The 24,199-nt window shown below is 44.1% G+C and overlaps 1 protein-coding gene and 1 long non-coding RNA gene across 7 annotated transcripts; one reads left to right on the top strand and one right to left on the bottom strand.

Annotated features, from left to right (window-relative positions):
- Positions 1–7,896: 7,896 nt before the first annotated feature.
- LOC144322473 (uncharacterized) lies at positions 7,897–9,930 on the bottom strand. Its single transcript, XR_013388108.1, has 2 exons — positions 8,828–9,930; positions 7,897–8,558 (listed from the first exon to the last, which is right to left on the bottom strand). It is a non-coding gene; the product is annotated as an uncharacterized LOC144322473 (long non-coding RNA).
- Positions 9,179–23,543, top strand: ZBTB5 (zinc finger and BTB domain containing 5). 6 transcript variants are annotated; one of them, XM_077912580.1, is made up of 4 exons: positions 9,259–9,398; positions 9,992–10,111; positions 10,675–10,757; positions 19,062–23,543. In XM_077912580.1, the coding sequence occupies exons 2-4, from the start codon at positions 10,082–10,084 to the stop codon at positions 21,097–21,099; spliced, it is 2,151 nt and encodes a 716-aa protein (XP_077768706.1). In that variant the 5' UTR covers positions 9,259–9,398; positions 9,992–10,081; the 3' UTR covers positions 21,100–23,543. The 6 variants fall into 6 exon arrangements, with proteins under 6 accessions (XP_077768705.1, XP_077768706.1, XP_077768708.1 ...); XM_077912582.1 differs by lacking the exon at positions 9,259–9,398 and adding an exon at positions 9,571–9,641; XM_077912581.1 differs by lacking the exon at positions 9,259–9,398 and adding an exon at positions 9,595–9,728.
- Positions 23,544–24,199: the final 656 nt, after the last annotated feature.

The raw sequence follows: 24,199 nt of genomic DNA, 5'->3' as shown, positions 1-24,199 counted from the left end.
TTCATCCATTGTTTTAGCTATCATGAATAATGCTGCTGTGAATTATGGGTATACAAATATCTGTCAGATGCTATTTTCAATTCTTTTGGTTATACACCCAGAAGTAGAATTGATGGATCATATGGTAATTCTATTTTTAATTTTTCAAGAACTGCCATATTGTGTCCCACAGTGGCTGCAATTTACATTCCTATCAATAGGGTACAAGATCCAATTTTTCCACATCCTTATTTGTTATTTTATTTATTTTTTGGATAGTAGCCACCCTAAGGGTGTGAGGTAGTATCTCATTGTAGGTTTGTTTTGCATTTCTGAGATGTTGAGCATCTTTTCTTTTTTTTTTTTCTCTTTTTTTTTTTGTTGAGCATCTTTTCATGTGCTTATTGGCATTTGTATATCTTCTTTGGAGAAATGTCTATTCAAGTCTTTTGCCCATTTTTGAATCATGTTTTTTGGTTTTATGTTGTTTGGGGGTTGTTCAAGTTTACCTCTCTATATGCTAGACATTAGTCCTTTATCAGACATATTATTTGCAAATATTTTCTTCCATTTTATGAGCTGTTTACTCTGTTGATACTGTTTTTGATGCACATTTTTAAAATTTTCATAAAGTACAATTTGTCTATTTTTTCTTTTGTTGTCTGGGCCTTTGGTATTATATCCAAAATGTTGTTGCCAAAATCCAATGTCATGGAGCTTTCGTCCTATTCCTATGTTTTCTATTAGTAGTTTTAGGTCTTACATTTAGGTCTTTGATCAATTTTGAATTAATTTTTGTATATGGTATTAAGGGTCCAACCTTATTATTTGGCATATACATATCCAGTTTTCCCAGCACCATTTGTTTAAAAGACTGTCCTTTCCCCATTGAATGGTCTTGAGATTCTTGTCAGAAATCATTTGGCCATATATGCATGAGTTTATTTCTGGGCTTTCTATTCTACTCCATTGGTCTATACGTTTGTCTTTATGCCAGTACCACACTGTTCTGATTACTGTGGCTTTACAGTAAGTTTCTTCAATCTTTGTTCTTCTTTTTCTTTCTTTTTTTTATAAATTTTTTTAAAAATATTATTTATTTATTTATTTATGATAGTCACAGAGAGAGAGAGAGAGGCAGAGACACAGGCAGAGGGAGAAGCAGGCTCCATGCACCGGGAGCCCGACGTGGGACTTGATCCCGGGCCTCCAGGATCGCCCCCGGGCCTCCAGGATCGCACCCTGGGCCAAAGGCAGGCGCCAAACCGCTGTGCCACCCAGGGATCCCTGTTCTTCTTTTTCAAAGTAGTTTTGGCTATTTGGGGTCCCTTGAGATTCCATATGATTTTTTAGGGTGGGTTTTTGTATTTCTGCAAAAACAAAAACAAAAACAAAAAAACAAAAAACATTATTAGGAGTTTTGATAGTGATTGCTTTGAATCTGCATTGCTGTGGGTGAAATCTTAATCTTAACAATATTGTCTTCCAACCCATGAATATGGAATATGTTTCCATTTACGTCTTTAATTTCTTTCAGTAACGTTCCATCATTTTCATTGTACAAGTCTTTCCCTTTCTTGTTTAATTCCAAAGTAGTTAATCTTTTATGTGTAATTGTAAGTAGAATTGTTTCCATAATTTCCTTTGGAGATGCTTCATTGTTAATGTACAGAAATGCAGCTGATTTTTGCATGTTGACTTTGTACCCTGGTATTTTGCTGAATTGATTTATTAGCTCTAACAGGCTTTTGTGTGTATGTGGAATCCTTAGGATTTCCCACATATAAGATCCTATCATGTGTGAAAAGAGAGATGATATTACTTCTTCCTCTCCAAACTGTATGCCTTTTGTTTTTTGCCTAATTGCTCTAGCTGGAAATTCTATTAATTTGTTAAATAGAAGTTGTGAAAATGAGCATCTTTCTTATTCATGATCTTAGAGGAAAGACTTTAAATCTTTCACTATCGTGATGTTTGCTGTGGGTTTTCATTATGTTGAGGTAGTTTCCTTCTATTCTTAGTTTGTTCAGTGTTTTTGAAAGGGTGTTGAATTTTGCCAAATGCTTTGTCTGCATCAATTGAGAGGACCATGTGGGCTTTTCCCCTTCTTTTTTTTTTTTTTTTTAAGTGGTGTATTATATCAATTAATTTTTGTATATTGAACTATCTTTGTCCTTCCAGGAATAAATCCTACTTGTCATGCTCTATAATCCTTTTAATATGCTGCTGAATGCAGTTTGCTAGTATTTCATTAAGAATGTTTGCATGGAGGGGGGCTGGGTAGCTCAGTTGGTTAAGCAGCCAACCTTCTTTTTTAAAAAAGATTTTATTTATTTATTCATGAGAGACACATAGAGAAGCAGACACAGGCAGAGGGAGAAGCAGGCTGCCTGCAGGGAGCCTGATGTGGGACTTGATCCCAGGACCCTGGGATTATGCCCTGAGCCAAAGGCAGATGCTCAACCGCTGAGCCACCCAGGCAACCCAAGCAGCCAACTCTTGATTTCAACTCAGGTCTTGATCTGAGTCATGCGTTCAAGCCCCATGTTAGGGTTTGAAATGAAAGTGTTTACATCAATGCTCATAGGGATATGGGTTTGTAGTTTTCCTGTAATGTCTTTGTCGAGCTTTGGTATTAGGGTAATGACAAGGAAAAGAATGAAGTGTAGGAAGTGTTAAGAAGTCAGGAAATGTTTCCTCCTCTCCAATTTTTGGGATAAGATTGATAAAGAATAAATGTTTGGTTTTGTCAGTAAAGTCATCAGGTCTGGGGCTTTTATTTGCCAGGAGATTTTTAAAAATTAATTAATTAATTAATTAATTAATTTATTTATTTATTTGAGCGAGCTAGCACGAATGTGAGTGGGTGTGGGGTGGGGTGGAGAGGATTCTCTCTTGAGATGAAATCTCAAGCAGACTCCTCACTGAGCACATGGGTCTCAATCTTATGACCCTGAGATCATAACCTGTGCTAAAACCAAGAGTCAGATGCTTAACTGACTGTGCCACCCAGGTGCTCCTAATTGTCAGGAGATTTTTGAGTACTGATTCAATCTCCTTGCTAGTTATAGGTCTGCTCAGACTTTTCTATTTCTTTCTGAGTTAGTCTTGGTAGGTTTTGCATTTCTGGGAATTTGTCCATTTCATCTAGGTTATCTAATTTGTTGGCACAGAATTGTTCATAGTACTCTTATAATCCTTCTTTCTGCAGAATCAGTAGTGATGTCCTCATTTTCATTTTTATAAAGATCTTATCTATTTATTCTTGAGAGAGAGAGAGAGGCAGAGACACAGGCAGAGGGAGAAGCAGGCTTTCTGCAAGAAGCCTGATACGGGACTCGATCCCGGATCCCAGGATCATGCCCTGAGCCGAAGGCAGACACTCAACCGCTGAGCCCCTGGGCGTCTCCTCATTTTCATTTCTGATCTTAGTAATCTTAGCCTCTCCTTTTTTCTTAGTCCATTTAGCTGTAAAGGTTTGTCAATTTTGTTGATCTTTTCAAAGAACCAATTTTTGGTGTCATTAATTTTCTCTATTGTTTTTCTATTCTCTATTTCATTTACCTTTATTACCGTTTTCCTTCTGCAGTTCTGAGTTTCCTTTTTTTTTTTTTTACTAGTTCTTAAGTAGTAAAGCTTATTAATTTAAAATCTTTCTTGGTTTTTTACTTTTTTATATTTTAGAGAGGGAGGGCAGGGGAAGAGGGAAGAGAGAATGTGAAGCAGGCTCCACATTCAGCACAGAGCCTGATGCAGGGCTCAGTCTCACAACCCTGAGATCATGACCTGAGCCAAAATCAAGAGTGAGATACTTAACTGACTGACCCACCCAAGTGCCTCTGAAATCTCTCGTTTTTCTTTTTCTTTCTTTCTTTTTTTTTTTTTTTTAAGATTTTATTTATTTATTTGTGGGAGACAGAGAGAGAGAGAGAGGTGCTGAGATATAGGCAGAGGGAGAAGCAAGCTTCATGTAGGGAACCCGATGTAGGACTCGATCCCAGGACTCCAAGATCATGCCCTGAGCCAAAGGCAGACTCTTAACCACTGAGACACCCAGGCATCCCTCTCATTTTCAATGTAAGCATTTTTAGCTATAAATTTCCCTCTTAAGCATTTTTTTTTTTTTTTTTTGCTGTGTCCCAAAGGTTTTGGCCTGTTATGTTTTCAGTTTCATTCATCCTAGTATTTTTTTTTAAAGATTTATTTTTTTAAGAGTAAGAGAGCACAAGCAGGAGGGGTAGAGGGAGAGGGAGAACAGACTCCCCACTGAGCAGGGTGCTTGACAAGGGGCTCCATCCCAGGATCTTGGGATCATGACCTGAGCCAAGGGCAGATGCTTAACTGACTGGGCCTCGAAGGTGCTCCTCTTTTTGTTTTTCCCTTAAGATTTTATTTATTTATTTATTTGCAGGCACATGAGCAGGGGGAAGGGTAGAAGGAAAAGGAGAGAGAGAATGCCAAGCAGACTCTGTGCTGGGCCCAACACAGGACATGATCCCAAGATGATGACCTGAACCAAAATAATGAGTCAGACACTTAACCAATGGAACTACCCAGGCCCCCACCTCTAAGTATTTTCTAATTTCCTTTGGAATTTCTAATCTGATCCATTGGTTATTTAAGAGTATGTTGTTTAATTCCCACAAATATTTTACATTTTCCAGTTTTATTTCTGTTACTGATTTCTAATATCATCCCCTTGCAGCCAGAGGAGATACTCTGTATAATATTTATCTTTTATTTTGTTTTATTTATTTTTTAAGGATTTTATTTATTTACTCATGAGAGACACAGACACAGAGAGAGGCAGAGACACAGGCAGAGGGAGAAGCAGGCTCCATGCAGGGCGCCTGACGTGGGACTCAACCCCGGGTCTCCAGGATCAGGCCCTGGGCTGAAGGCGGCGCTAAACCGCTATGCCACCCAGGCTGCCCAATATTTATCTTTTAAAATTTATTGAGACTTGAGACGCCTGGGTAGCTCAGCCGTTGAGTGTCTGCCTTTGGCTTAGGGCGTGATCCTGGAGTTCCGGGATCGAGTCCCACGTTGAGCTCCCTGCATGGAGACTGATTTTTCCCTCTGCCTGTATCTGCTTCTCTGTGTCTCTCATGAATAAATAAATAAAATCTTTTTTTAAAATAAATTTTTATTTATTTATGATAGTCACACAGAGAGAGAGAGGCAGAGACACAGGCAGAGGGAGAAGCAGGCTCCATGCACCGGGAGCCCGATGTGGGATTCGATCCCGGGTCTCCAGGATCGCGCCCTGGGCAAAAGGCAGGCGCCAAACTGCTGCGCCACCCAGGGATCCCAATAAATAAAATCTTAAAAAAAAAATCTACTGAGACTTGACTTATAGCCTAACATATTGTCTATCCCAGAAAATGTCACAGGTACACTTGAGAAGAATGTGTGCTGTTTTTGTTCGGTAGTGTGTTCTGGATATGTCTATTAAACGTGGTGGGTTGCATTAATTCTTCTATTTCCTTCCTTCTGTCTGGTTGTCATATCCTTGTTAAGAATGGGATACTATAATCTCCAACTATTATTATAGAACTGTTTCTCCCTCTAATTCTGTCCGTTTTTCCTTCAAATCCCCTGGAAATAACTTCAGCTGGAGGGGAAAAGTCTTGCAACAATGGGGGAGGGAGGTTATGATGCAAGAACCAGGTCTCTTCATCTGCACCTCTGTGATCAGAAGCAGCAATCAGTGATCCCAAATATTTGGGGGACAGAGTCCTTTTTTGCCCATTGTGGCTCTCACAAGCTGGTGCAAGGAGCTCCAGGAACTAGTGCTCCAGGAACCAGCCTGCCACATGGCTGAGGAGTGAGGGATGGGTAGCTTCTGTACTAAGAGCTAAAACTGACTAAAATTTACTGCAATTTATCATCCAAACCTTCCCCTAGAGGTTGCAAGCCTTCAATAGGTTCCAGAGTTTCAAAATAGTTACATCAGACAGAGTCTGCAAGTGTAATTATTGTCTGGGTGAGGAGACAGATTCTTGGTGCTTCCTTCTCTGTCATCTTCCCAGAATCCTCTCTCCAAGTTTTTTTTTGTTGTTGTTTGTTTTTTTTTTTTACACAATAAAGTATTGTGAAATACATTTGTAATCGTTAGGGTTATGACTGCCTTGTAAATTTTTTCCAGAATTTCCCTGACTAATCTTGCAATATTATCTTCCCTTATGAGTCTTCGAATCAAATATCTAGTTTTAAAAGAATCTTATTGGGATGCCTCGGTGGCTCAGTGGTTGAGCGTCTGCCTTTGGCTCAGGTCGTGATCCTGGGATCAAGTCCCATATCAGGCTCCCTACAGGGAACCTGCTTCTCCCTCTGCCTCTCTCTCTCTGTGTGTCTCTCATGAATAACTAAAATAATTAAAAAAAAAAAAAAGAATCTTATTGATACTTTTATTGGAAAATTTATATCTTAATTTAGGAGGAATATTGTCAATGATTAAAAAATGAGAGCAATCTAAAATTCCTACAAATACTATTAAAATAATAAAGCTCATTATAAAAATTAATTTAATGCAGGGCACCTGGGTGGCTCAGTCGGTTAAGCATCTGACTCCTGATTTCAGCTCAGATCTTGATCTCAGGGTTGTAAGTTTGAGCCTAGCATGGAGCCTACTTAAAAAAAATTAATCGGAGTGCCTGGGTGGGTCAGTCAGTTAAGCCTCTGCCTTTGGCTCAGGTCATGATCTCAGGGGTCCTGAGATTAGGCCCTGTGTTCAGCTCCCTGCTCACTGGGGAACCTGTTTCTCCCTCTCTATCTGCTGCTCCCCCCGGTTGTGCTCTCTCACTCTCAAAATAAATTTAAAAAAACTTTAATACAGAAATATATAAGAACTAAAAATTAAACTCTTAAACATTTCCTTATCACCTCCCCCTTCACTGAGGTTAACTACTGTGAAGAGTTTGTATCCTTTGGTATTTAGCCATAATCTTTACAAACTTTTTTAAAAATTTTTTTAATTTTTTATTTTAATCTTTGATAGTCACAGAGAGAGAGGGAGAGAGGCAGAGACATAGGCAGAGGGAGAAGCAAGCTCCATGCACCGGGAGCCCGACGTGGGATTCGATCCCGGGTCTCCAGGATTGCGCCCTGGGCCAAAGGCAGGCGCCAAACCGCTGCACCACCCAGGGATCCCCTTTACAAACTTTTATGTGTACCTTCGCATGCAGGTTTTTATTAATTTTATTTTATATGTATTGGGATAATTAGAGATGAAGGAGCAGTAATATATACATATCAGTTTTTTTGTAATCCTCTGTAGGTGCACAGATTGTTTCCTTTTTTCTTCTACTAACAAAGATGTGATCAAAAACCCCTTGTATATATTTCCATACTTGTGTATTTCAGAATACATTTCTAGAAAGAATTGCTAGCTAAAAGGGAATGAACGCATATTTTAAATTTTGAGAGATACTACCAAGTTATCTTCAGGGAGAGAGCATCAATGATAGTCCCACCAACAACATAGGAGGGGGCCTTTTCACGCTCTCCTAAGTGATAAATACATAGGTCTTTGTAACTTTCCAGTTTGTAAATCCGAGATATCTAGCTCACAGCATTTTTGGATCTAGCTCATAGCATTCATGCCTATGAAAGGACCTCTCACATTGCCTAGGTTATCATTAGAATTCCATATATACAGTTTTACTGCCCATTCTGCAGTAAAATGCGTGTAAGGGCTATGAAATGCCAGGCAGGGCAGCCCAGGTGGCCCAGCGGTTTAGCGCCGCCTTCAGCCCAGGGTGTGAACCTGGGAACGCGGGATCGAGTCCCACGTCGGGCTCCCTGCATGGAGCCTGCTTCTCCCTCTGCCTGTGTCTCTGCCTCTCTCTCTCTCTGTCTCATGAGTAAATAGATAAAATCTTAAAAAAAAAAAAAAGAAAGAAATGCCAGGCAATCTTAATGAAAAGAATTTCGCAGCCGACTTCATTGAGTAAAGACATAAATCCAAAGGGCAGCTTTTCCAACCTGTAACGTCGGAATGGATGGATCAGCTGTAACGATATTCAGGCATTTCGTTCTGAAGAAACGGGGTGTTCCATTTTTTTAAAGTCTCCCTCTTACCCCCACCTCACCCCGAGAAGACTCCAGCGGCGATCCCCAGCCCGCCTTTGTCTCCCGAGGCTCGCACAGCTCCCGGACAGCTCCGCCGGCAGGCCCCTTACCCGCCCGCTTCTCTTCACCGGGGGCAGGAGGGCTTCCTCCCCGCCCAGGGCCCGGCGCCCCCGGGAGGCTCTCGGGCTCTGCGTCCGAGCGTGTCCCCGGGAGCTCGGGAGCCACCTGGGAGCCCGGCAGCCGCCCCGGAGCCAGCTCTGGCGGCGTCCCACGGAAGTGCGCGGGCCTTCCACGGCGGTTCTGGAGCTGGCAGGTGTACCGGACCCGTATCGGAGGGCGGAGCGCAGGGCGAGTCGGCGCCGGCAGCCCCGCCGGACTCCTCCCGTGCCCGCGCCGGGAGATGCAGCCGCCGGGACCCGCCGGCTCAGCGACTTAGGGCGGCATCGCACCCAAGTGCTGTCGGACCGACGGGATTTCTGGTTCCGCGTTTTTAGCCTGGGTTTGACCTAATTCAAGGACTGCGTTATTTTTCCCGAAGTCTACGAGAGGGGAGGGGCCCAACCTCCCGCCCACTGCGGGTAGGGGCTCCGCAGAGGGCTCTGGCTTCAAGGGAGGAGCGGGCGGCCACGCAAGGGCCAGACGCCGCGAGGGTGGGGTAATCCTTCGGGTCCGGCCAATGGTGGGACCCGCTCCCCCGCGGACTGGCCTCGCGGCTCGCGCGGACCTCGGGCAGCCGCCGCGGCGATTGGCACAATTAGGCGGAAAACCCGCTTACCTCAACCGTAACGGCTCTTCATTGGCTGCGGCCCACAGTCTCTTCCCCGCAGTCCAAACCTAGAGCCGCTTAGGGATAAATCCCGCCTTAGAAGGCGTTTGATAACAGTTTTACGTGTTGTAAGGCAAACGGTGATTGGCCAGAGAGCTCACGGATTCGGTCGGTAGTAAACACAGCGAGCTCCCGGAGCCGTGGATTGGCCGGTGTTGCGGGGGGCCGAGTAAATTCCTCCGGGTTCCGCGCGCCGATTGGCTGTCCTCCGGGCCCGGGCCCGCCCCCTCCCCTTCTCATTGGCTGCAGCACGGCCGGTGGGAGGAAGAATGGAGCGGAGTAGGCTCGCTCGCGGACGTCACTTCCGTTTACTGTCGGCCGCCGCCGCGGTGTTCTCAGAGTGCGGCGGCGAACGGACTGAAGGAGCCGGGGGACGTAGAGGCGGGGTGGGCGGAAGAGGGAGGAAATCCCATCGCGGAGACGCCGGCCTGGACGTTCCCGCCTCCTCCGATACTGTCAGGTCGGATCGGAGAAGGGTCACCGCCTCCTCCAGCGAGCAGGGGGGCGGAGCCCGGCTCAGGTGAGGCGACCCTGTCAGCACCGGCGGTGGCGGAGCGCGCGGGCGCGCTCACGTGGAGACCGTTGGGCTCCAGAAGAGCCGGGCGGGCGGCGGGAGCCGGCTCGCGCCTAGGCGTCGGGGCGCGCGCAGACGCGTACGGGTGCCTCCCGCCCCCCCCGCCCCCCCGCCTGCCTTTCTGAAGGGGTATTGTTACCCTTCGGAGCCGAGGGGCCAGGCGGGTTCTTCTGCGCAGGCGTCCCCCAGGTCCCGACGCCAGGCTGTCTGCCGGGCGGGGCGGGGGCGCTTGCCCCCACGGATCCGCGGGCGGGCGACGTTGGTGGCCGGCATGGGGTGGGCGAGGCCCGGGACCTACAGGCTGGCGGGGTCGCCGAGTGTCTGCCGCCCTGCGGGAGGGGGCCGGGTGGCTCCGCCGCCCTCCGCCCGGGTCTGTGAGCGTCGAGGTTTCCTTTCACGCGAGCCAGGCCGAAGCGGTCTGGAATCGGGGACCGGCCGTTGACCCTGGAGGGGTGGAGCCAGTCTTCTGGAATGCCCCAGCTTGTTATCTGAGGACTAAACTGTTTCTGGGCATTTACTGAATATCCACTTTTTTCCAGGCTTCGTGTTATAGGAGCTTTGGGGGATGCAGTGGTTAAGGACGGCCGTTCCCCCTCCTCCCGTTGTTTGGAGGACAGATTTGTACGGGAATGCTAACATTGAATCAAGGGGGCTTGAAGGTTAGTTTTTTTTTCCCTTCAAAAAAAAAAAAAAAAAAAAGGTTGTTACAAAGTCAGTCTGCATTCTGGCCTGGCGGAGGCTGCTGTAAGAAGCTTAGTTCTTTATAGGAGAAAAATCCTGAATATTTATTCGGAGGAAAATTTTTAGGGAAAACAGTAAAGTCTTGATTACTAAGGAATATGCTCCGGTTCTGGTTAATGTGAACGACCAGAAGGAACTGTTCGCCTTCAAGATTTAAAACGAAACTTTTCCCCAAATACGTTAATAGACTTTTCAGTTGTAGTTAAGTAGAAGATATTAGTTATGTATATTGTTTTTTTTTTTTAAATAAGATTTTATGTATTCATGAGAGAGAGACACACACACACAGGCAGAGGGAGAAGCAGGCTCCATGCAGGGAGCCCGACGTGGGACTCGATCCCGGGACTCCAGGATCAGGCGCTGGGCTGAAGGCAGCGCTAAACCGCTGAGCAACCCAGGCATCCCCTATATGGGGTGTTTAGAGGTTGAAGAGAATGCAGTGTCTTAGTCACTCTGATGACCTGTTATCCTTGTGCCTTAGATAATTCACAAGGGATGCCGCCTGCCTAGTCCTCTTCTGGAGAACTTGCTTTTTTCCTTTGCTGAAATCTTCCGATTTCCCAGGTGAGGGTTGTTGGCAGCAAACTAAAAGAGCAGAGGTGGTGGGGAGAGAAGAAATAATTTTAGAGAACAGCCTCCAAACCAAGGGAAGGCCTGCCCTTACTGCTTTATTAACTCCTGCTGGAAATCCCAGCAAACTTGGGAAGATTGGCTTAGCGGCCACAGCCAACTTGGTGACCTGCCAGGTAAGACTGACTGGTTGGGGACTTGTTCTGGGCCCTTGTGTTTTGCTGAATAAATGAACCAGGACTTTTTTAGAGTTCTGAAGTAAACTTATTTTTTTATTTACCTTTTTTGTTCTAAAAATTGTGTCAAAACATAGCGGGGCATACTGGCAAGCTGTATTCTGGTTAATTGCGGTATCTAACAAAATGCTGAATGTGCTAAGATTGGGCAGAAAAGCATCTTAGAGTAGGATGTTTTCCTAAATTTAGAGGTCAGTGCTATTGAAAAAGACTGTTGCAAGACTATCACAAGTTGAAGTCAATTTAAAAAATCACTTTAATACAAAATGCACGCAAACGTTTTAATATTTAAAGTACTTAGCATTGGGGCACCTAGGTGGGTCAGTTATTGTCCAGCTCATGATTTCGGCTCAGGTCACTGGCTTAGAGTTGTAAGATCGAGCCCCAGGTCGGGCTCTGCACTGGGAATGGAGCCTGCTTAAGATTCTCTCTCTCCCTCTGCCCCTCCCTCCCCTAAAAAATAATAATAAATTTTTAAAATATAAAAAAAAAAATAAAGTACTTAGCATGAATTATAGTGGATTGGAATTCTTCTGTGTGGGTAAGGCTTAAAAATATCTTTTGTACAGTGAGACATGACAAAGCCTGATGTAGTGCTGACACAGAATCTTGAATCTGCCTCAATTTTTCCTTGGAAAAGGAAAAGAAAAATTTAAGCTACTGAGTCTATGTTAGCTTTCAACTTGTATTTTTTTAATGTAAATTTGTGGTAAACAAGTACTTTTCTCCTCTGCCAGGTTTAAGCATATATATTTCTCTTTTATTGCACTTAACATTTCTCAAAATATGGACATTGAATAGTAGGGGCCAAATTTTGTTAGTGTAGCAGGTGGGCTGGAATGTAACACGACACTGCACCTTTTGTCTGAGTATGAAGTAAACTTCTCATATGCTAAAAGACCAGCTGTTTCTGAGTGAATTGCTGCTCTTACAGTTGTTTTCATCATATTCATCACTGAATAGTGGCTTTTCATCTCAAGGTCCAATTTGGGGGGGTACCTTTCATTTGATTAGTTATACATATATTTGCTAAAAGCTTTGATTTATCTTTCTGACAGCCCAAACAGATTAGGAATTGTGTTGGAGTACTGACTTTATTGTAATATAATAGGCATATTGTACTGTACCCTGGAAGGAAGTCACTATGCATAGCTCACACCAAGGAGTGGGGAGTTATGTTCCATGTCCTTGAGGGTAGAGGATCTACATAATTTACTTGGAATTTTTCTGCCTAGGAGATTTGACTCTTCTCTCCCATTTATTTATGTAAGCAATTGTCTATCTCAGTATGGATCTATGGGTATTTATTTTATATATTTGGAGTATAATCCAATACTGTCTTATTTATATTTTTGCTAAATTGTTCCAATTTTGGCCTTTGGGAACTCTTTCTCTGGTTGGGTCCCATGTCCCTTTCACATACTCTCATTATCAGTTTGTTTGTTTGAAGCATTTCCTTACTTCCTGACACTGTAAGATACTGCAGGCTTAACTTGTGTATTTACTGCCCCAGTCCTAGAATCCACCATTTCTCCAAAGAGTACTCATTCCTTTTGTTAGAAAATGATACTTGAAACCAAGATCTGGGCACCAGGATGCTCGGGTTGGTACTGATTTACATTTCTTTGGAAATCTCTTTAATTTTGTAGAGGTCGGGTGGATTCTCATACCTGCTTTTGTATTCAATTTGTTGTGATATAATCTTGATTAAAATATATCAAGAAAAATCCATCATCACACAAATATGTACTTGGAAAAGGGAAAAGTATTTTAGTAGCTTTTTCAAATAACTTTGGATATTCTTTGCTGATACTATAAACAGAGCTCAGCAAATGATATTTTCTTAAGTGGTTGATTAGTTGCAGTGTGTAATCTGAAACCATAAAGTCAACAAGCATCATATTCTGTTACATTGAAATATATTAGTTTGTATCTTGCACTTGAATGCATTTTTTAAAATCCATAACTTATTTTTTTATTTTAAGATTTTATTTATTTATTCATGAGAGACAGAGAGAGGCAGAGACATAGGCAGATGGAGGAGAAGCAGGCTCCATGCATGCAGGGGACCTGATGGACTTGATCCCAGAACTCTGGGATCATGCCCTGAGCCAAAGGCAGACGCTCAATCGCTGAGCCACTCAGGCGTCCTCATAACTTATTTTTTAATATCACAGTTTATAACACTGGTCATTTGGAACATTACTGATTCACTGGGTTATGCAGATCTTCCAAATGTTGATGCATTTATAATGTAAAAAAAAAAATCACATTCCATTAATATCACCGATGATCTCAGTGGGTTTGAGCATTGGGAAGCTGTGAAACTCCTAATGACATATATAAATTTTCCAAAATTACAATTTTTACCTGAAAGCTCAAATTTTATCATAGGCAACAAATACTATAAGTGGTTCTCCTTGAAATGACAAACGCATTTCATTCATCTTCGCAAAAGTGTCTGGGAAATACTCAAGTCCGAATAACTATAGCTGTCATTGTCCTTCCAAGTTATAATGGTGTTCCATGAAAAAAAGCAGTTAGTTCAACTTACAACTAGAAATCGCACAAGTATTTTTCCTTGCAACAACATTGCATTTGCATTTTGTTGCATTTTGCATTTTAGTATGCAGCACAATTACTTCAAATGTATTTTACATTGCATCTCATGTTAAAAAAGACATGTATTCAAGAATTGGAACTAACAATAATGAAGGGAAGGGGAGATTCAGTCCCCCGTAGTGATGGCATTCTCGTAAAAGTGGCTGAGTCCAGCACACACAGAAACGGCATTCTGGCCAGATTGTTCCTGCTGCCCAGTTCAAGCTAAGCTGTCCAGCCTTCTCATCAGTTTTTTAGCAGCTTACTTTTATGCTCTGGTTAGCTACAAACAGTTTCTGTTGCTGCAGCCAAGAACCTTGGCTGATACCATACTCAGGCTTTAAAAAATAGAATTAAAATATTTTTTTTACAAAAGTTACCGGAAAAGTGGTGACAGTCCTTAGTTCAAAATTATATGCCTCTTTGTTAACTTTCCTGATGATGTGTGGTGTTCATTAATATCAGTTTTGAGCATTCACTATCCAATACCTACCTTTCCAGTCTTACCTACTCTCCAGCCAGAATAGATACACTGCCTCCGGGATCCCTGGGTGGCGCAGCGGTTTGGCGCCTGCCTTTGGCCCAGGGCGCGATCCTGGAGACCCGGGATCGAATCCCACATCGGGCTCCCGGTGCATGGAGCCTGCTTCTCCCTCTGCCTATGTCTCTGCCTCTCTCTCTCTCTCTCTCTCTCTGTGTGACTATCATAAACTAAAAAAAAAAAAAAAAAAAGATACACTGCTTCCCCCACCTCAAACCTCTCCCCACTTTTACCTCTGCCTGGAACGTATTTTACATCTCATTTTATCCAAATGCAAACGTGTACCTAGCTTTGTTGTCAGGGCTACCAAGAAGCTGGAAATAACCTTTTGCCTTCTCTGAGTCAGCAAGCACACTTCATCTCTTAGGTGGCACCTAGTGCTTTCCACTTGATAATATGGTTGTTTGTATATGTCTTGTTTCCACTAAGCACCTGTGACAGGACTATGCCATATAAATCTCTGTTCTATAGCACTTAACCTTGAACGAAGCAAGCACTTCAAAACATCATATGAATGGATTTGTATACCAAATACACAGGTGCCTTCATGGGCTGTTGCAATCTCTAGGGCTGTATAGCCCCTCCAGTACATGGCTCCCAAGTTGCTAGGCCTCTTTTCTCCCTTATTGGGTCAGCTGTCGTCTTTTTTGCAGCTGTCAGTGTGCAGCCGCCTCTTGTCCTCATTCTAGAATTGCTGTTGCTCATCTTCAGTTAGGAAACTAGAAAAGCTTGAATTTTGTTTGTTAAAAGACCGAGAACACTTGAGGGACTTTCCTATGAGGAAATCTTTCATATGGAGGCTTTGATGTTTATTTGGGATATTCTGAGACTTTCTGGGTTTTGGCTGATTTTAGAGATAATTGGGACTCTCAGGAAAATGACTGTTGAGTAATATGATATTATATTTCATCTGTATACAGTCAACGCTCTTTCAACACATAATTTACTGAGCTGTGTATCAGGAATCTTGGGAGGGAGAGAGAAAATGCAGTCTCTGCCCTCAAAAAGCTGTTTTAGTACAAACAGCATTTTGAGTTTGCAGTTAGGAATATAATAAATAGGGCACTAATACCTTTTCTTACTCAAACTGAATCATGAAGTTCTAGGTCAGCCAATCCCCAGGAATTTTGAACTGGAAAAGAAGGTGGCAAAGCTGGGAGAGTTGAGGGTGGGGTGAGATGATAAGGGATCTGGCTCTAGCTTGCGTTCTCCAGTCATGCTCACTTTTTAGTCATTGATAGATTTCTTTTTTAATAGATCTAATCTGTCCAGTTTCTGAGCCAGCCCTGGCAGAGCAGAAACAGATTATAAAATTAGTCAAGCTGACAGGTTGCGTTCTGGGGTTAACACTGGGCACCTGTGTGCCCACCTAGTTCCAAACATTCCCTCCCTCCACTTAGTCAAATCAGAACAATGGGTGAATGTTCTAGGGCTCCAGGACTTGGAGTCCTGTCAAAAGTCCTAGACTGCTTGTCTGGGACCTTGTCTAGTTTTGTTCTCTTACATTTATTTTTGTCTGTATCACCTTTAAAAGTGGAGGAAAAGTTGTTTGATTATTTTTTTCTGCTAGGGTCTTACCTAGATTAGGGATACTGAATGTTAAGAATTCCTTAGAATGTTAAGACACTTCCTGCAAGTGGCAATTTTGCAGGTCCTGCCTGGCACACAGGCAGCAAATCACTCAATATGGTGTCAGATGATATTTGAGTGTGGGTGTACTTGTCCTTATGAAGTAAGTATATTATTGAAAAAGCATGTGGGTAGGTCAGTAGATAAGTCAAATAGTTTAAAATGTGGTATTAATTGGTTTGTTCTCTTAGAACACAAATGAACTTTTTTATTAGTTTAAAGCATTATTAGGAAAGTAAATCTATTGAGAAAACAGTCAGCTCTTGATTATTCATGTTAATGTAATGAGCAGTGGTATAAGTGTATTTTCTTAATTATATTTAGTTTGGAAATTAATAAAAATCTGTTCATGCAGATAACAAATATTGTAGTGTACACTTGTTAAGAGTTATAAATTGGTAAAGTACTTGCTATATCTCCTCCAACATATAGAGTCATATTGTCATATTTTGAAATCTTTTAAAGAGACCTAAAGTTTTTTTCCTTGGTTTTAAGGTTTTAGATATCAGCTTTCAGTAAAACTATCTTTTCAACATGAGCTCTTTTTATCGCTTTTATATTATTGGACCTCTGGGTTTGCTCTGGTTGCTTGGGAATTTTGAATAACCATGATCTTGATTCATGACTCTTCCATCAGAGCTGAGAGTAATAAATTTTATATCTCCCAAACTAACTGAATTTTTTTTAAACTACTCCTTCTAGATGCAAAAAGGTTTTAAGAAAGCCATGTTATTTAGATTTTCCTGAAAGTTTTTTTTTTTTTTTTTTAGATTTATTTGACAGAGAGCACGAGCATAAGTAGGCAGAGCAACAGGCAGAGGGAAAGGGCAAGGGAGAAGCAGGCTCCCTAATGAGCAGAGAGCCTCATGCATTGGCTTGATCCTAACACTCTGAGATCATGACTTGAGCTGAAGGCAGACACTTAACCAACGAAGCCCCCAGATGCTCCTGAAATTATGTTTTAAATCTCATGTTTGACTATGCGACAGATCCAACATAAAGTAGGTTAAGATAAAAGGGGAATTCATTGGCTCATGAAATAGGAAATCCTAGGTGATGCCACCTACAGTCATGGCTGTCCCAGGGTCTTGATGTCATCAGGATATTGTTTTGGGTACTGCTTTCTTTTGTGTTGGCTTCCTTCTCAGGCAGGCAAAAATGGCCATCATCAGTGTTAGTCTTACATCTACTTTATAACTTGCCCGCTGGTGAAGGGAATCCCAATATAGACTCTGATTGGCATGGCTTAGGTCACATATCCATCTCTGACAACCACTGTAGTCATGGGGCCAGGTCTCCCTGGATTATTTGTTCACTCCTGGAACTCAGAGGTTTGAGGCAGTCTGATCTATACCACACACATTAAGAATGGGTGAAAAGTGATTTCCCCCAAAGACATAGTAGGCAGACAAAAAAAAAAAAAAAGCGTCACTTGGAGATAGTATTTGAATGTTGATTTGTGAGGAGATGTTAACAAGTTTCACATTGTTCCAGTTAATTCTTGCCATGTAACAAATCACTTGCAAATTTAATGGCTTGAAATAAAAATTTTATCTCAGTTCTAGGAGTTGACTGGGTTCAGCTAGATGATTCTTTCTTAGGGTTTGTCATGGGGTTGAAGTCAGACCATAACTAGGGCTGAAGTCACCTTGAAGGCATACTCATGTCTGGGAGTGAGTGCTGTCAGCTAACCTTCAGGGAGGCTTCCGCACAGCACGGTGGCTGGGTTCCAAGAGCAAGCCAGAAAGAACCACCGAAAGTTACATTGCCTTTTATGACCAAGTCGCAGAGTGTAATTTCTGCCCGTCAGATTTGCCTGGCTTCAAGGGGAATGAACACAGGCCCCACCTCTTGGAGGGTCAATGTCACATTGTAAGAGAGCGTGAAGGATGGGTGAGCTTAATGTGGCCAGCCATCTTGGATAATACAATCTGCTTTACACATTGCCTTATTTCAAGCGAATAGTTTTTATAAAGAACATGAAATATAAATCAGTTGTGGGTTGTCCTTATATTGACCATATCACTTTGTTGCCTCTTGTCTCAGGTAGTATCGCTGGCTTTCTGGCTATCTTTCTCCTTTTCTAATAGCAGTCTGATTTCCTATTTGTAAATTATCTCAGTCCGCTTTATGTACTGTCATGTTAGGTGGATAAATCAGCACCTAGCTTGTCACTATAGAAGTAAAAAACAAACAAACAAAAAAGAAGTAAAAAACAGAAGAAAAAAAAACCTTTCTCTTTGCTTCCTCAGCACAGTCACCATTTGGGGCAAGTAGGTCCTTAAGCTCAGCATATAAGAGCTCTCCTAGACCTTCCAGTAGATTATTTTTTTTGTTAGATAGACTTCCAGACAATCCTCCTGTCTTGGCATCCCCTTTTAGTCTGCTTCCCCTGGCACTTCTGCAGCCAGTTCCTGAGCTTTTGGGTAGGTGGGCGGCTTATATGGAAGTCAGGTGGTTTCAACCGTTGCCAGTTTAGGATTTAGCACTCTGGGCGTGCTGAATCAGCACTCATTTACGTGCTCACCAGCTTCCAGAATGCTACTGATACTTCTCTCCTGTTCTTTTCCTTGTGGGATTCTACTTTTCAAGCAACAGCAAATCCAGAAACTTTCGTGTCCTTTTAGTGAGGGTAGATGCATGTGTGCATCATCTGTAGCTGGAAATCTTACCTACTAATACTGGTTTGTCTCCCTCACAAGATTGGAATTTCATGGAGCTTATTCACTGTTGTTAGGAGTACAGAATTCTAATTATCTTCTATGGGATAGCTATTTTATCACTTACACATTGATCTTTTCTAACATGAGTGGGTCGTATGCAGAGTGAAGGGGAGTCTGTAAACAGCCAGTGGCTGATCCCACATGTGTACATGGTTCCAGGATTGCTAGCTGAATTGGCATTTGCTCTTTATTTGACAGTTTTTTTTTTAATCTTTATTTATTTATGATAGTCACAGAGAGAGAGAGAGAGAGAGAGAGAGAGAGAGAGAGAGAGGCAGAGACACGGGCAGAGGGAGAAGCAGGCTCTCCATGCACCGGGAGCCTGATGTGGGATTCGATCCCGGGTCTCCAGGATCGTGCCCTGGGCCAAAGGCAGGCGCTAAACCGCTGCACCACCCAGGGATCCCTATTTGACAGGTTTTTAGACTGTGTGCCCATCATCAGAAAAACCAAAAGCTTTAAAAGGTCCAAGCTTGGCTGTCCACATCTATTTTCATCACACCCTCTGTGCTCCAACTTTGATATCAGCTTTTCTAAGTCTTAACACTTTCTTCGTTTTTTTCTATAGGATCATGGATTTCCCTGGACACTTTGAACAGATCTTCCAGCAGCTGAACTACCAGAGACTTCACGGGCAGCTCTGTGATTGTGTCATCGTAGTGGGGAACAGACATTTTAAAGCCCACCGCTCTGTACTAGCAGCATGCAGCACGCATTTCCGAGCCCTGTTCTCAGTGGCAGAGGGAGATCAGACCATGAACATGATCCAGTTGGATAGCGAGGTGGTGACAGCGGAGGCCTTTGCTGCACTGATTGACATGATGTACACCTCCACCCTCATGCTGGGGGAGAGCAATGTTATGGATGTCTTATTGGCAGCCTCTCACCTGCATTTGAACTCTGTTGTTAAAGCTTGTAAACATTACTTAACGACAAGGACGCTGCCCATGTCACCCCCCAGTGAGCGCGTCCAGGAGCAGAGTGCCCGCATGCAGCGCTCCTTTATGCTGCAGCAGCTGGGGCTGAGCATCGTGAGCTCAGCCCTCAATGCCAGCCAGAGTGGCGAGGAGCAGCCGGCCCCCATGAGTTCTTCGATGCGCAGTACCCTGGACCAGCGGACACCCTTCCCCATGAGACGCCTTCATAAGCGCAAGCAGTCTGCGGAGGAGCGGGCCAGACAGCGCCTCCGACCCACCATGGACGAGTCTGCCATTGCTGATGTCACGCCAGAGAACGGGCCGTCAGGAGTTCATTCTCGGGAGGAGTTCTTTTCACCCGATTCCCTGAAAATTGTGGATAACCCTAAGGGTGACGGAATGACCGACAACCAGGAAGACAGTGCCATCATGTTTGACCAGTCTTTTGGTGCTCAAGAAGATGCCCAGGTGCCCAGCCAGTCCGACAATACTGCGGGCAACATGGCCCAGTTGTCCATGGCCTCCCGTGCAACCCAGGTTGAGACTAGTTTTGAGCAGGAAGCTGCAACTGAGAAAAGTGGTTTTCAGTGTGAAAATTCCGATGTTGGCCTTGGTGAGAAGGAACACATGAGAGTGGTGGTTAAATCTGAGCCTCTGAGCTCTCCTGAGCCTCAGGATGAAGTGAGTGATGTGACCTCGCAAGCAGAAGGCAGCGAATCTGTGGAAGTGGAAGGGGTTGTGGTCAGTGCCGAGAAGATAGACCTCAGCCCTGAAAGCAGTGATCGGAGTTTTTCAGATCCCCAGTCTAGCACTGATAGGGTCGGTGACATCCATATTTTGGAAGTCACAAACAACCTAGAACATAAATCCACTTTTAGCATTTCAAATTTTCTTAACAAGAGCAGAGGAAGTAACTTTAGTGCAAATCAGAACAATGATGATAATATCCCAAACACTACTAGTGACTGTAGGCTGGAGGGCGAGGCCCCGTATTTGTTGAGTCCAGAGGCTGGGCCTGCGGGCGGGCCCTCCTCGGCCCCCGGCTCTCACGTGGAGAACCCGTTCAGTGAGCCAGCAGACTCCCATTTTGTCAGGCCTATGCAGGAAGTGATGGGCCTGCCATGTGTGCAGACGTCAGGCTACCAAGGAGGAGAGCAGTTTGGGATGGACTTCTCCAGGTCTGGTTTGGGCCTCCACTCCTCCTTTTCCAGGGTAATGATGGGCTCCCCGAGAGGAGGAGCCAGTAACTTCCCATACTACCGACGCATAGCTCCCAAAATGCCGGTTGTAACTTCTGTCAGGAGCTCTCAGATCCCAGAAAACTCTGCCAGTTCCCAGCTAATGATGAATGCGGCCACATCCTCATTTGAAAATGGCCATCCTTCGCAGCCTGGCCCTCCGCAGTTGACCAGGGCGTCTGCTGACGTCCTGTCTAAGTGCAAGAAGGCCTTGTCGGAGCACAACGTCTTGGTGGTAGAGGGGGCTCGCAAGTACGCCTGCAAAATCTGCTGCAAGACTTTTCTGACCCTGACAGATTGCAAGAAGCACATCCGTGTTCACACAGGTGAAAAACCCTATGCCTGCCTCAAGTGTGGCAAGAGGTTCAGTCAGTCCAGCCACCTGTATAAACATTCAAAGACTACCTGCCTGCGCTGGCAGAGCAGCAATCTTCCCAGCACTTTGCTCTAACCCCGACCTCTCGAGATTGCGCCGAAGCCAGTTGTTGGACCGAAGCGAACATCTCTTCTGGTTGGAGGTTAATGCCATTGGGCTTGAGGCTTTGGGCCCCCCCAGTGGCGCGTGCAAATTCCAGTGACTAGTAAGTGGAGAATTAATAGGTGTAGCACTTGTGCTGCTGCTGCGTTTCTGAGTGAAATGCACACTTTTAGAGAGGGATGCAGTCCCCGAAACCCAGTTCTTCCTTAGGGTTGAGTAATACAGTCAGAAAGTAGTTTGTAATTGATGGTGTTAAAAGTGGCACATTTAAAAATTAAAAATTGAAGTGCAAAAAAATTTTTTTAGCAATTTTTGTAAAACTCTGTGAAGCATTTAATTAAATTTCCTATATCCTCTGAAGGGAATATTATATACTTGTACAGTGATGCAAAACGCACTTATGTGTAACCAGTGGCGATCTTGTGCCTGTCTGCAAGGAAGGCCCTTGAGGACATGCCTGCCCGCCACAAATGCTTTAAAGTGTATCATGAGCTAGTCCTAGGCCTCAGAAAGTACTGTATTTTTCATTTTTGTCTCAACTGCAGTCACAGACGCTGCACTTTGATGGTGCTGACACTGGGTCCAGAGCAAGCATTCTCCGGACTGTTAGGTGTACATACTTTTGAAAACATCACTGCTGGATAGATGTTTTAACAGTTTTTCCTGGTTTTAAAAACAAAGTTGTAAATGGAGTATGTACTGTAGGGAGTGGCAAGTAAGGTATTGTTTCTGTTTGTGCTGTTTTAGCAGTATTTTAACCTACTTGTATTACATATGTTACAGTTCCATGTTTGGAAGTCAGAAAAGAGCTAGTGTGTGTCTTTGTTCTAATGATGTGGAGTCCTGTTTTGTGGGATCTTTCATGGTGCATCCATCCAGGCTTTGGGGGCCAGTCCTGCCTGACGCATTTCACCCGGTCACAAGCCTGTTCTCTGCTTTGCTTCTCCGCACTCTCCTGCCCCGCCTGGCATCTTTTCCAGGACTGCATTTCTGTTTTTGTTGCAAACTAACCAAAAATAATGTTAACCCCTCTCCACCATGGGTTTATCCCTTTTATATACTATAGTTTTAAATTCTAGACCATGAACTTTTACCGTTGTGGCTCCAACCCAAGACTGAACGTTTTAAATTGTTTAGAATCCAAACGTAGTAGCGGTGTTCCCAGATAAATATTTTCCAGACTTTATAAGAGAGCTGGGCAGCCTAGAGCATGGAAGTCACCAAGTAGCACCTGAGACCATTAGAGGAGACCGTTGGGCCACTGTCTGGGGTCTCGGTCTCTGTGGGTGCCCGCCCCCCCCGCTTCTCCAGCCCCACCTGCACCTCAGGGCTGTTGGTGGCACCTGCACTAGGCTGAGCCCTGGCTAGTGTGCATCCAGGGGGACAGGTTTCTGTGGAGCTCATGAAGTGAGTTTAATTCATGCATGCGCATGAGTTCATTTTTTATACAGCTCCTTCAGGGACATCAAACTGTTGTGCATAATCGAAAGAAGCCCTTCAGGTCTTACTTGGAACTGTTTAGAGAGCTAAGTACGTGTAGCCTAAAACAATCGGCATGTGTTTTCTTCCCTTTATCTAGTGTGTCCAGTTACATATCTGTCTGTGGATAAACTCACATTGTTCGTAGTCAGGCTTAGCATCTCCTATGAACTGATTCCCAGGGAGAAAGCCAAAAAAGGAAACTTCTGTGACTCCTCTCCTTTTCCACAGATGTGGGAAAGAGACCGTTGGAGGATGTGGGGTCACGTGTGAAATTCAGTTGTGTGTGCGGCTGTTGTTAGCAGTCACATTCTGCCGGGCTGTGAGGGGGCTCTCCTGTGCCCCTCTCCTTGATGCGGGGACCAGTGTCTTGTGAGGAGATTAACCTTGGGAGGCAGGTGGGTCAAGGTGGAGCATAGGACAGGGCCTGCCTGGGCCCGGGGACGGGGAGCAGCGGCAATGGGGAGAGCAGTGGTAGCTCTCCTTCCCTTCCATCTTGAGGAGGAGGTGCCCGGAGGCTGGGCCCTCACCTCAGCTCGGGCATTAAGTGGACTTTGCGTTAGGGCCTCTCTCTGATATAGGGGCTGGACCCTGCCTCTCCACTGCTAGATAGAATCTGGACTCTCTCATCTACCTCTTAGGCAATCGGTTTCTATATGCGAGAAGCAAGCTTTTGGGCCAGTGTCCTCATACATACTATAGAACTTAAAAATAACTCAGAGGTTCCCTGTACAACCAGTCTCAGGGGTCCTATGAGCCGTAGTTTCTACCTGAATTACAACTGGTTTGGGGTACCTGAATTTTGATTGGTTAGCCTTAATTATAGCCTGGCATAATCATTTCTGGTGATCAAATTGCAAAGTTCTATCAGGGCACCTATGTCAGTGGTGCTATGCTGGTCAAAATTTGAGATTTTGAAATAAAAAATTTGACACATACATGCCTCTAATTAAGTAGTGTTCTTTTTCTTTGCTTAGGTTTTAAGGTTGAAAGAAAAAACGGAAGTAGTATGGCTTTCTCTCCTAACCTTGCTTTGACCAGTACTTTAAAAACAAAACAAAACCCAAGCCTCCTACAAAATAACCCTTAATGCTGCCAGCCACGATGACTGTCATTCCCTCGGTTCGGTCCCTCTGCTCTCCCTGCACTCTGTCTGAGCCGAAGACACATGACAAGTTTTGTTCTCCCCACACCCAGTTCTCCTCTTAGCCAGCCTGCTTCATCCCGCGCTTTCTGCTGCTCCCTTAGCTGCCTGCTGGGCTGAACGCTCCATCTGTCGGCTTGGCTGCAGGGAAGAGCCAGAACCGATTCTCTGGGCAGGAGTAGGGCCTTGGCCTTGGGAGGGAGGAGTAAGCGAGGTGGTCACCAGAAAAAGGGCATCTGCCTGGGGTGTAGGGGTAGGGGCAGTGGGGAATGGACAAAGGGATGCAAGTGTGAAGGTGCTAAAATGGATTTTAAAATAAAACTTAAGAAACTCACCTACCTCCAATTATTCTTGACCAAAACAATAAGAGGACTGTGACCTTACCTGGTTCTCTTTGCCATGTATATTTAATCTGATGGTCTAGGTAGCAGATTTAAGTGCCACGGTCAC

This window comes from Canis aureus, chromosome 10 (assembly GCF_053574225.1).
Source record: "Canis aureus isolate CA01 chromosome 10, VMU_Caureus_v.1.0, whole genome shotgun sequence".
Lineage (NCBI taxonomy): Eukaryota > Metazoa > Chordata > Mammalia > Carnivora > Canidae > Canis > Canis aureus.
The sequence above is the reverse complement of the archived record's forward strand: the minus strand, read 5'-3'. Positions and strand labels throughout refer to the sequence as shown.